The 13,282-nt window shown below is 39.5% G+C and overlaps 1 protein-coding gene across 1 annotated transcript; it reads left to right on the top strand.

The window, feature by feature from the left end:
• Positions 1-2,693: 2,693 nt before the first annotated feature.
• On the top strand, positions 2,694-12,819 carry fam241a (family with sequence similarity 241 member A). The gene is made up of 2 exons (XM_003458155.5): positions 2,694-2,964; positions 10,613-12,819. The coding sequence occupies exons 1-2, from the start codon at positions 2,710-2,712 to the stop codon at positions 10,901-10,903; spliced, it is 546 nt and encodes a 181-aa protein (XP_003458203.2). The 5' UTR covers positions 2,694-2,709; the 3' UTR covers positions 10,904-12,819.
• The last annotated feature ends 463 nt before the right edge of the window (positions 12,820-13,282 follow it).

Here is a 13,282-nt window from a genome sequence, read left to right as displayed (position 1 = left end):
GTTTTGACTGACTTGATACTGAGACAATGACTGCACGGACTTTAGGATTAGTAAATGCTGACAAACAATTCACCCAGCCGGCAAGAGGAGGGTGGATGCTTCGCTTTGTTTTGTTTTGTTTTTGCAGGAGCAGGAGGATAAGAGAGACCGGAGGAGGAGACGGTAGTGTCACATGAGAGTGTGGAACTGCAGATTTAACCCGTTGGTTGCTAATTTTGAGTTCTGAGATATGATGTCATTAACCTTCTCTTTTAATTTTCTAGCTCCGATGGATTGACACATGGGAGTGTGTCAAAAAGGGGGAAGTTGAGTCTGAAAAGCAAATAATGGTTTTATGAACATTTTATGACCTTATTTGTGTGTTTAATAATTTAGGTATGGTAAAACTTAAGCTTATAAGGTGTTAGACTTATGGTTCATTAATTTTTGATTTCTTTTACACACACATAGATTATGATTACAATAAGTTCCTTGGTCAGAGAGTCCTGAACATGATATTTTAAACCAAATTTGCATCACTAGAAGAACAATGGATAACAACATTAGATTATCAAGGCTAGGGAGAGAGGTGTTTTGGTTTTCTGTCTCTTGCAGAGAAAGGAACAGACACCAGACGGGGACACGGAGATACGAGGACCCTTCACAGCAGAGACAGATGTAGGAACTGCCGAGACAGCAACTGGGGTCAAGTGTTATGGCGTTTGGGCTCCTCGAGAAGATGGATCCCATAAACACAGCAATAACCATGAAGGGGTTGGCGAAGATCTAGGAACACCAGACCAACGAGGTTCGAGAGGATCTTGGTAAAAAGGGGGACACGGCAGTGACCCCAAAATACACAGATCTTTGTTTGAAATCGGGGCAGAATAATCCCCTGATCTGTGCAACGACTAAAGGGTGGTCTAACTCCGGAGGTCGAAGAAAGAAGCTGAGAATCACCCAACTGGAAGATACTGGTAGCTGCAGCAATAAAAATAAAGGTTAAAAGCTCCTTAGACAGAGGTTCTAGTCTGAGTACATTTGAAAGGTATAAGGTGGCATCAAAATGGGGGTGGGAAACTGGAGCACCAAAATAAAGCTGTGGGAGAACTGGAGAGTAATGGGAGTGTCATCTGTACTTTGTTGTTGTAATCACAGTTTTTCTAGCATCTGAACTGCGTAAACACAGAGGTCATCCCACATATGGTCCACCCGTTAAAGGGGGACAGAGGGCCTCAGGACCAAGAAGAGCTGGACCTTGTAACGCTGGAGTGTATGTTATAAGTGATCTCTTTTTTAAGAGATCAAAAGGGGGAATTGTGAGATTATTCTGTTATCATATGTTACCTTATATCTGTAATCAAAGTAGTTGAATTATGATACTGCTGTAGATCATATTATACCCCTTAATATAGAGTGTGTGATCAGTATGTAGTTTTAGTTTGCATTATACTTCTGACTTAAAAGAGTGTGAAAATCATTAGATCTATTTGATTGACCTGTATTACTCGACACTGTTGAATGTGTTACACTGTTTCTTGACATTTCATACTGCTGAATCATGAAGAGAATGTTGGGTGCAGAAGGCCTTGTTGTTCTGATAGCAGAAGAGACAGACCACATTCCATACCCCCACCTTTACAGAGAGCAGAAAGACAGGGAGCCGAGGTCATAACTTAGGCGCCGTAAGAGAGAACGAATGTGAATGTTTAGGCTTTTACGACTAGGTGGGGGCCACTAGAGGCTATAAGAAGCTGAGTAACCCGTCACCATTTTGAGACTTGCTGTGACCCTCTGCAGGCAGGTCTCCCCATCATGATGGTTCTTATGCTCTTAAGTGTTGAATTATATGGAAATAAAGTATTGTTGATTGAGCATTTATACACCGAGTATTGTCCTTCCTTCAGCCCAAAGATTAAAAGAACTGGGAGATTTTAACACTCCCAACTGTAAAATTGTATGACTTAACTAATGTGTGCCTATCTACCCAAAATGTTAGTAATAGGAACACAAATTGTTGGCGCACTACCAGGAAAAAAAACATATGAAGATGGTTAAGGCCACATTAAGACAAAAAATATTATTGATCATTTTGAAAATAAAGCCGAAATTCTATTCCAGAAATTCAAGGAAAAAAGTGGAAATACTATTTTGAGAAATGTTGAGCTTACAGTTGTTTCAAGGCAAACTGCTGCTATACCCTTTGCAAAATGTCTTGTGTAGATGAGTTAGTGAAATCATACCTCAGAGTCAGTTTTAGTTCCAAGGAAATGATTTAAACTCAGTGTGGTGATGGGTATAAGGAGGTGAAAAAGGCGGTGCAGAGCGTTGCATCTAGTCAGAAGGGGAAAAAAACACACAAACATGGAAGAGTTGATCGGATTTGTGCAAAATGAAATGTTGTCAGTGGACAGGATATCGATGGTTACTCCCTCATGCAGTAAAGAGGATGACAAGACAGTTGATCGGTTTGTGTCACTAACTCATCTACATGAGGCTGTTTGTACAGGGTATAGCAGCCTTGAAACCACTGCATCTCTACATTTCGACGTATTTCAACTTTATTCTCAAAATGATCGATAATAATTTTTTTCTTAATGTGGTCCCTTTTTTCGAGCATTTCCACAATTGTCCTGCTCAGTGTTCCACATAAGTGAAGGGAGATAACAACGCTGTCATTACTTTCCTGCCCTGTGGGTGGCGCCTTTTCAGAGGGTCGATGAAGTTTAGATGCTAAAAAAAATCTGCTGGCTCCCGAGATCGAGAACGCGCTCTGAGTCGCTTCCCCAGCATGTGTTTACTCCTAAAAGTTCCTGTCACTGTACTAGCAGGAATATGTCTGCTGTAACGCCTCCTGTAAATGGCCGGCATGTTTCTCATCGACGTGAGTTAGAAGAGCTACCAACGGAAAACCGGAGAAGACTGCATATTCCTCCGCCTGTCCAGAGTGGAAGGCAGGCACCACTGCACAGCCAGCGGCACCGGGTAAAGCGGCCGAGCGGCGTTTGTCGAGCTAGCTGTAGCCGCCTGTTTCAGATTTCATGCTAACATTGTGGCAAACAGGGCCGAGTTGTCAAGATCTGGGAGCGGTTTCACCGTGTCGGCTCAGCCTGCCGTCAGGGTTAACTTTGTTTCTAAGGTTTATCTGTTGTCCAAACGTAAACGCTTCAGCCAGATTCCATCCAGATGTTATTTTATTCGAAGAAGTAAGCGGCAGAAAAGGAGCAGCGGACAGGACAGGATGGTCATATAACTTAAGTCGGGATATTATAGAAGCCATGTAATATCATACAGTATGAAGTTAACGATCCCGTTTCATCTTTTAAGACGCATTGCTTTGTGTCTGTGGGCAGCCTTTCAGAACATTGATCATTGAACCCACAGTAAACTTGATCGGTCAAAGTGCACCAGTGGCAGTGGGCCCTGTGTTACTTTAAATATCATAAATCCTTATTAATCCTTATTAACTAATCCTTATTTCTGCCATTTAATAAAGAAAACTGCAGCTATTGTGGTGTTATTAGTTTAGTCATCGAGTTTTTAATCGACTAATGTACTTATCGGATAAGAAACACTGCTGCCGTATTAATGAGCAACGATAAATATTCAAAAGTGGAAAAACAGGTATTTCAAAAATGATCTGCTCATTTTTTTGTGTTTTGGAAATGTGTTTTAAAATTTCACTGCAGCCAACATCTGTCAAAGAAGCATTTAATATTTTACAGAATACACTTTCCTAATGCAAAATTAAATAGATGATCTGTAATAATAGGAGGCAAACACAGCCCTGACAGCAGTGTGTCTGCTGGATGATGTGTTTTTGTGTCTGCATGTTTAATGAGAGAGTTATCAACACTCTGAAGTCTGTGCTGCTGAAAACGGATGTTGTAATGGTGTAGATGTTAATAATTAATGTTAATAATAATTCAGTGTCCAACCTAACAGCCCCAGGTCAGTGGCTCAGAGCCCATGTACATTTGTATTGGCCTGTAGAAAGAAAAAAAAGCCTTTTATTTTTATATTTTTTAAAACATTTGCTCTCTGTGGTGTAGGAGGACCCTGGTTCCACGTTAAACTCTCATCATCACTGCTGCTGTTGAGTTTTCAGTCTTTCTGTTGAGAAACTGGTGGGCTCTTTATCCACATTTTCATTATTGCAGGTCTATATTTGGTCGTTGGCGCTATACAGTGATGCAGTGAAACAATGAATTTTTACAATCAAGTTATTCCAAGTACTCGATGAATCAGCCCTACGTTATGCTTGAGATGAGTTTTCTTCTATCTGAACTACAAATGTGATGCTTTTTCACACAAGTGCAGACATGGAAATGTAAGCTCGTATGTAGATGTGATACGTGCAAGTAAGCAAAGCTTTGATTTGCTTGGCAAAGGTCCATTAAATAATCTTACTGTTTGAGTGCAGTCTTGGCCTCAGTAGATGTGACTGTGTTTGGTAGGGACTGAACCCGGGCCTCACAGCATGCTGTATTTTTTTCCCATCTTGTCACCACTGGTTACATCTGTAATGAGTGTTTCCCACAGAATTCTGTAGCATTTGGAGCATTACCAAAGGCCGGGGCCGACCACAGACACTCTTTAATTCATTATAAATACTACCACATAATCGTCATAGTAATTTGTATCTTCCTAGATGAATGGATTCATTAAGCTTTGAATTGTATCTAAAGGGACACTTACTTTATCCTCATCCAAACAAACAAGAACACACATAATCGTGTTTGATCAGCATGCCACTGTGTTGGTTTGTCTCTAGAAATGCCACGCAGGAATGAAGTTTTAGTTTAACTTGTCCAATCTTGTCGAGTCTTACTAGTCCTACAGGTTGGTTTGCCATCTTGGGTGTGATGCTGCCTTTATGGAATCTGAACTGATAAAAAGTGGACTGTATTAGAACTGTGCAGCACAAACGGGGGCTGTAGAGAGAGACTTCACTATTACAAAGTTAACTTCTGCGTAGATAGAGTTATAGACTCAGTTTCTAGCATGTTCCATTAGGTGTTAGTACCAGATACTTTGTTTTTTAAGTACCTACTCAGCTGGGGTTGCAAGCAGTCTGAGAAAATGTGACATCAGCGGACTGCATGTCACTGATTGGCTAGTCAGTGGCATCAATAGATGAGGCTTGAGAGCGAAACAGATTTATCAGTAAACAGAGTAATTTTGTAGGACAAACCTTTAGACAGCACAAAAATGGGGGCTCTGCTAACTTGCTTGACTTTCTTTAAATTATAACGGAGCATCTTTTTTACGATGCAGCAGAAACTGTCGGAGCACACCGCTGAATAAGAGGAGTTCATTAGTGATGCACATCCAGTGTGATAGTCACACTGCTCTTTAAACCGGTCAGCTCACTTCTCTGGCTAAGCTAAAACAACAGCACGTCATTACAGATACAAAGAAATAGCTGAGCATTATAATTATGTGCTTCTCAAAGTTGGACAGATTTACTTTCACTCCGCTGTCACTGACTGTAGCTCTCTGCAGCTTCAGTCTGCTCAGCATAGCACAACAAGAACTACAAGCACCAGCTCTCCACCTGCTCTGCTTCTGCAGCGGGTGTCCAGAGTGCAAAAGCATTGTGGCTGTCAGTTTCTCTACATACTGTCTATGTAGGGCTGCTCAATTAATCGAATTTTAATCTCGATTACGATCTGGGTTTTCAACGATCATTAAAAATGACTGAGCCGATTATTAGCACCTCCCTCGTGCTTTACTCTCGTGCTGCTCCGTGTGGCAAATCGAGCGCACCTCTCTGCGTTTCGAACACGCGTCACAACAATTAAGAGGACCCGAGGGAAGCTCAGAAAGCTCGGAAAGCTAAGCAGAAGTTATTTGGAGAGGAGAGGATAATGGCTGCTGAAGAAAGAATGCCGTTGGTTGAAAAGAGGTAAAACGACTTCCGTGGTGTGGAAACCAATGTTCCCTCTAAGCTGCGCACGTGCGCAATTGCGCACTGCTGGCACGGTCTCTGCGCACAGAAAATCTGCGTTGTGCACAAAAAAAATCTAACCTGAATTGAAATTAAAATTAAAACTTTAACAATTCTGTTTTGCAGTGTTAGTCAGTAAGTGACTGGCTGCTCCTGTGTGGGATTAGAACGATGCCACCTTATCCTATAGTCCAGCCAATAATGCGATTCACATTCGTATATACGCAGCCAATCAGCGTCGCTGACAGGCTATGACAGCGTCCTTATGTGCCGACACCGGTGTTTTAGCTAGCAAAGCGGCGTGGCTGATGTGCAGTGAAGCCACGTTAATGACAACGTGTCCAACCATTGGAGATGTGAGCAGGACAGACGGAACAACTGACGGGAAAAGTGTGGACTTTATACCAGTTTTTAAATTGTGTTGATCGGCCACGTAAAACCAGAGTTATGATAAAAATATCTGCAATGTTTGGTTTTCTTCCTGAATACTATCGTTGTTTATATTTACTGCGGGAAGAAACGGTAAAAACGGCGTTTTATAAGGAAAACGCTTGAAAGCCTGTGAGCAAAAACTAAACCAAACCCCCCACCCTTTCCTATTGGTCGAAAAAAGTACCGTGTCGACCAATCAAAAAATGATATGGCAACGTGGCATCTAGTTGTTAAGAAACGGGGGGAAGTTTTAGGAGTGACGGCGGTGTTCTGAGATGTGAGAGATTTGAGACGTTTAGTGCAAATCTTGTGTAGTTAGTGTGTAGTTAGTGTGTAGTTAGTGTGCAGTTAGTGTGCAGTTAGTGTGTAGTTAGTGTGTAGTTAGTGTGTAGTTAGTGTGCAGTTAGTGTGTAGTTAGTGTGTAGTTAGTGTGTAGTTAGTGTGTAGTGTAGTCAATAGTTTTGTTGTGTGTGTCAGAACAATGAGGCGGCTGCTGAATGTTACAGGTGTTACAGCAGTGATACATCTCCTGTTGTCAGGCCTGCAGGTATCAGGCTGTTGTTCTCCTTTATCTCATAGTGGACAGAAATTATTTTTTGGAGTGGCACAGATAATTTGTGTGGCATCAGATTTGATGCAGAACAGCTGATTGTTCTGTAAATAGTTTGAAATGTTTATTTAAAAAAACGCCTTGGCTGCATTAAAAAAATAAATAGCTGCAAAAAACTTTGTTGTTTGCATAACTGAGTTACTTTTTTGAAGTAGTAACTATATAATTAATTGCCCAACATTGGTCATTATATACTGTATTTTGCAGACAGAGTTACAGACTCTCTCCCAGACCACAGACTCATAATACAAGTCAGAGCTTTATGAAAAAAAAGAAAAGAAAGAAAGTTGTGTTTTCAAAATTGGAGTTCAAGTTATTTTTACTTCCAATAGTGTTAACATACTACACAGGTCATGAACAGGATTTTTTACATTTTCATTGTAAGTGGGCTAAAGCAGTTAATTAAAAGTAGTCTAACATAAATGTAAATGCTGTGATTTGATTATTTTAATAAACCATGTAACTTGGATGGATTAGATGCCGGCGTGACCACAGTGCTCACGTCTGATGTCGCTCACAGTGGTCCAAGGGACGCTCAGGGAGTTTGTGTGTTCGCTCAGACACATGAAATATTTGAGGGAACATTGGTGGAAACATTATGGGTTCGCGGAGTCAGACGTGGATCAAATATTGTGCAGTATTTTGAAGTTCACTAAACATAGATGTTTACATTTTTCATTTATTTTTTATATTGCAAACATTTGCACTGTAATCAGTAGAGATGGACCGATCCGATATTACGTATCGGTATCGGTCCGATACTGACGTAAATTACTGGATCGGATATCGGAGGGAAATAAAAAATGTAATCGATCCATTAAATATCAAAAAAGCACCTCACAAAACTTGCGACACGGCGTAACTCGGCTCATAACCGTAGCACGTCGGAGCAGTGTGCGTCACGTGATAGAGCGGCTGTGTGTATTTGTAGCCTCGCTACCAAACCAGCATTTCATCTCTGAGGAAGTTATCCCAGAGAGAAGTAAAGCAAGTGTGTAAGTTCATCTCTGAATGTTTGTAAAGCGTTCCCATGTTAAGCTTAACAACCGATATATGGAGCGACTGCCTCTCTCCCCCCCCTCCCTCTCCTGCTGCTACTTCAATCGTGAAACTGATCAATGATCAGCTGATCGGCTTTTCTGTCGCGAGTCTCTCTTCTTTGTTTTTGGCCCACTTTGCACCAGAAAGAGGAAACCAGCGGCGGAACAACAGCAGCACGTTTAAGCTTGATAAGCTGTTGTTAGAATGTATTTAATATTACTTTCTACACCAGGATCCTTTTCTACGTAGCTGACGGCTGGTAACTGTGCAGGGGCGGATCTAGCAAAGTGCAGCCAGGGGGGCCGATAGGGCATTAACAGGGAAAAGGGGGCACAGAGACATACTTTTCTTTCTTATTCTCATTTAAAATGTCTCGCTTTTAATAAATAATTATCTGAATCTTACACCCAAAGTTTTAATCTGATGTAAAATATATAGAAGTCCATTACTGTATATAGTAACTGTTAAGTCTAATGTACCCTAGTAAGCTATAGTACTTTTTCCTTTGGGAAAGTACCATCTGTGCAGTCTGCAATTCTGTTGAAGAAAGATGTTGAATCTATTTAATTATTCTTGAAAAATAATTTATTTCTGTGCATTTTTTTTCACCCTGCATCAAATTAAAGTTGATTACATCGATTAAGCATCATGAGGTGGAGGGTGGGGGGTGGTTCCCTATTTTTTTTTTGCTGGGAGTTTGCAACCCTATTAGTTAGGTTGCTTAATATTTCTGCTAAGTACTCTTTAAAATACCAGAATAGGGAGGATGGAGCAGGTTTAAGTTTATTAGATTGATCAGTGTTGCTGAACTATGAAATATTTTGGGCGCAGTGTATTTTTTACATACAGGTATAACAGAATAGCTTTAGTGTTGTTGTTTATTTAAACTTGAGTATGAACTTATACAAAATGCAGCAATATATTAAAAAAACAGTTTTATTGATTAAAAAACACACAATATCGGATTCATATCGGTATCGGCAGATATCCAAATTTATGATATCGGTATCGGACATTTCATTTCATTTCTTTATTTATTCCACACATGGTTCAACAGTTTTTCTTTTCCTACATACAAAACCTCCTTCCCTTAATATGACTCTGCACCCATGGGTGAAAAGGAGCAGGAAGAAGAATAAATTCTTGTTAGCACCTGCCCCCTATCTGCAATCCAAATATTATTACAAGAGGGCGCCAATAACCCCCAAAAAAACCCTCTAACATGTAACTTTTTGTAACACTGCAAAACTAAACAACAAATCAAAATAGTCAGCAATATACAGCATTAAATGGCAATGAGAATTTTTTTTCTTTTTTTCTTCCACGTTTAGCCCAAATTACTTTCATGGTCTTCATATTGATTTATCCTTTTAAATATGTAACACATTTTAAAACGGTGCATGTTTGTACAACTCTTAAGATTATCTTCGAGAGAATTCCATATTCTTATGCCTTTGACTGTCGGACACATTTGCCTTTGTGTGGTCTTAGCAAACTTATGCTTAAAGTCAAACTTCCTCCTACTGTCCCCACTTCCTGAACACAATACAAACAAACTTTGTAACTTAAGAGGTAATGTATTATTTTTTGCCTTGCACATGAATAATAATGTCTGTAATTTCACTAAGTCTTCAAATTTCAACAATTTCGATTTTATAAACAATTTATTTGTTTGTTCTCTATATTTAACATTATGAACCATTTGTACCACTTTCTTCTGTAACAAATATAGAGGATGTATATAAGTCGCATATGTATCCCCCACACCTCAGCACAATAACTGAGATAGGGGAAAATTAATGAGAAATATAAAATACGCATTGCCTTATAATCTAGTATATCTCTGACATTACCCAGAATATAAATATTTTTAACCATCTTTTTTCTAACATGTTCAATATGAGATTTCCATTTTAATTTATCATCCAATACTACCCCCAAAAAACGGAGTTCAGTAACTCTCTCAATCAAAACTCCATCCATGGACAGAATTACTTCATCCTCTTTTACCCGATTTCCAAAAATCATAAATTTCGTTTTTGTCAAGTTCAAAGATAATTTGTTTACATCAAACCATTTTTTAAGTTTTTCCATTTCAGAAACCATTGATTCAGCCAATTCTTTATTTATTCAATACATAAAAAAGTGGTATCGTGCCATCTCTAGTAATCAGTAGTTGCACACTATTTTATATTATTTTTTGACAATCTTTAAAGCCATTATTCAATACATTGTTATTGTTAAATAAATATCGTCAAATAATCGAGATCTCAATTTCAGTGAAAATAATTGTGATTATCATTTTTGCCATAATCGAGCAGCCCTATGTCTATGTATAGTTTAACATTTTTATTTACGTTTGCTATTCATCTAACCTCTGAGGTCAAGTGTGCACATACTCGTTCCTCACAATATTTCTTTTCATTTCTTTCACTTACTTAGTCGAGTAAGTGACTGACAAAAATCTTCACAATCACACATTTTCTTACCCAATATATTACAGGATGTACTATAAGCTGTCTTACATTTCAAACAAGTTTTACATTAATTTACCTTCCATCTGAATTTAGGAATTCGTAAATATAACTTTGTCTCCACAGACTGATGTCAGCCAGAACCGCCCTCGAACTGATCCCAGTGCAACATGGTCCCGCACAGATGACCCCAGTACCAGAGAGCCTCTGTTGGACGACTGTGAGCGAATGGGGACTCTGTTTGGTTCGCTCAACAAGTGTCTGCGGGGAATGGGCTTCAGCCAGATGTACTTTGGGGACAAAATAGTGGAGCCTGTCGTGATCGTCTTCTTCTGGCTGCTGCTCTGGTTCCTGGGCATCCAGGCCTTAGGACTGGTGGGAACTCTGTGTATTATCATCATCTACATCCAGAAGTAATGTTGATGATTTGAGTGATGCTTGCTGAAACTCTGCAGGAGCCTGTACTTATACACTCTTGGTGATTTATGATGCTTTATAATTCTGCAAGTGATTGTTCATCTGGAGCCTTCACTTGCTTTCCACAGTTGATGCAAACAATGGAGACTGATTAAAGAAAAAAAAAAAACAGCACAGAGTCAGATTAATGGATTTGATCGTCTACTGCAGAGGAGGCTGCGTCAGTTTGGGGTATTTTTGTGGCTGGTTTGATTGCATGCACATTTATATTCATGTACATTTTTGGGAGAAATATTAAATGAATCCCACAAACATGATTCACTAATGTTTGCAGTGCACAGTTCACTGTGAATTGTGTTGAATTTAATACTGGAAGTGTCTCATTTTGGGCCTGATGTGGTTGTGATGGTGTGTCTTTATTTGGACAGAGAAGGGCTGATTTATCGAGTGCATGAGTGATGTAGAGGCCTTCATGCTGTGAGCACAGTAGCTGAGCTCTGTCTCATCGTGCTTCACTGAGTCCTCACTCGGCATCCACACATTTCTGCATCAGAGGGACAGAGGAGGAGAATCCCGATGCATGGAAGTTACAGTGGCCTGATGGGCTTCCAGTGTTTCAAAGATCATTCCACAATGACACAATCTGTTGTGTGTTTTCTCAGTCTGCACAAATATGGCAACTGTTTTCTTTCTTTCTGGTTTTACAGTTGTTATGAAGCAAATTGTCACATTGGAAATTACATTTCAATGATGTCACGATGTGAGTTCACGCATCGAGTGTGACGATATGGAATTTTGACTTTGATGCATACCTGCACCCTCACACTGCCTGCTGAAAACAAACAGTGTTGTGCATATTTAAAAGTAACAGTAACATGAACAACTTAGCTGTTATGCTCAGATTTCAGGTTTATATGGTGGAATTGTAATAACAGCGCCCTCCTCTGGTTGAATCCTGCACTACACCTGGCCTGTCAGATTTATGCAGAGAATAGCTGTCAGCCGCCATGACCACACAGTGCATTGTCCGTTCTAACAGAATTTGCCTTGATATCATTTATCTAAATTGCCATTGAACTTTGAACTCCCATCAGCGCATTTGAAGAATTAATCGGTCATGCTAATAGTAAACAGTCCATAATCCCCTGATATGGTGTCATTGCCTGAAACACCTTTAGTCTCCTTTGCAATGATTCTGCAGGATTTTATTAGATGGTTAAATTTATTTGAATAGATTTAAAGTGAATATCATTAATGGAGTGCTGTCATCCACCCACACTATGTGGCAATGTTGGAACAGCGAGAGCTGCATAGTATGACATGCATGCTGCTATGAAAAGGAGAGCAAAGAAGAGACACTGAAAAGTTTATTTCCCACCTCCAGGATGACAAGAAGAGAACACACAGTTCACCACAATGTAATCAGTGTACTTAAGAGCAAGGCTATCTAACTGAGCAGGTAATGATTTGAGTGGTTCTGGAGTTTTTTTCTTTAACTTGAAAGTGGTTCATGGAAAAATTAAGCTAGCATGATACACTGGCTAACTTTGAGGACAGTAGAACCATATAACTCCTGCCCCACGCAGCTGATCAGAGCCACTGCATGGTCTCTCTGTGGGCAGTCGAGTAGTGTCCTTTCACCTCAGTCTTCCCCTTTGTGTTTGCTGGTGTAGTAGAGCCACTGTGAACATCAGGCCAGGATTTTAGAAGTTCCTAAACTGGAACAAATAATTTACTGCCATTCTAAATGTGATAATGAAGATATCGTTATTTTGTTAAACATAAGTGTGTGACAGCGTGTTCAGCTGAAATCCTAACATCATACACTTTAATGTGTGCTGTGCAAACTAATCTGTGATCTCTCGGGTTTCCAAAGAGAAGTACTGAAAGTAGCCAAAAGCTGAATGCTTAAAACAGCAAATGCTGATGTGAGTAAACCCTGGACTCACTTTTGTTCTTGTCTCAGGTTGTTTAAGTGTATTTGTGTTCAAACGTGCAGGTGTCTACATTAACTACACTCTAATCATGGGGAATACATGATCACAGATGGTAACCTGATTTCCAAGGGCCATGCTACATCTGTCCTTCCTTTAAGATGCTGCAATCAGTTATTTTCAAAATAAATTATTTTTCATAAAGCATTTGCACTGACACTGACAAGGAAACATGTCATCTAATGATATTCCAGTGTATTAATAAAAATGTTTTTAAAAATATTCTGTGGTTGTACTGTGTTTAAAAAAAAGTTATTCCCAAAAAGTAACAAATTACTCTTTACTTAAAAAAACAAAAGGAATCACACCGTGTAGAAAGTAATTTGTTACATTAGTTCCATCATATTTTTGTTACTTGGCAACTTAATATGGAAAGGTTTCTGCA

The sequence above is a fragment of the Oreochromis niloticus genome, linkage group LG19 (assembly GCF_001858045.2).
Source record: "Oreochromis niloticus isolate F11D_XX linkage group LG19, O_niloticus_UMD_NMBU, whole genome shotgun sequence".
Taxonomy (NCBI): Eukaryota; Metazoa; Chordata; class Actinopteri; order Cichliformes; family Cichlidae; genus Oreochromis; species Oreochromis niloticus.
This window is presented reverse-complemented; position numbering and strand designations above follow the sequence as displayed.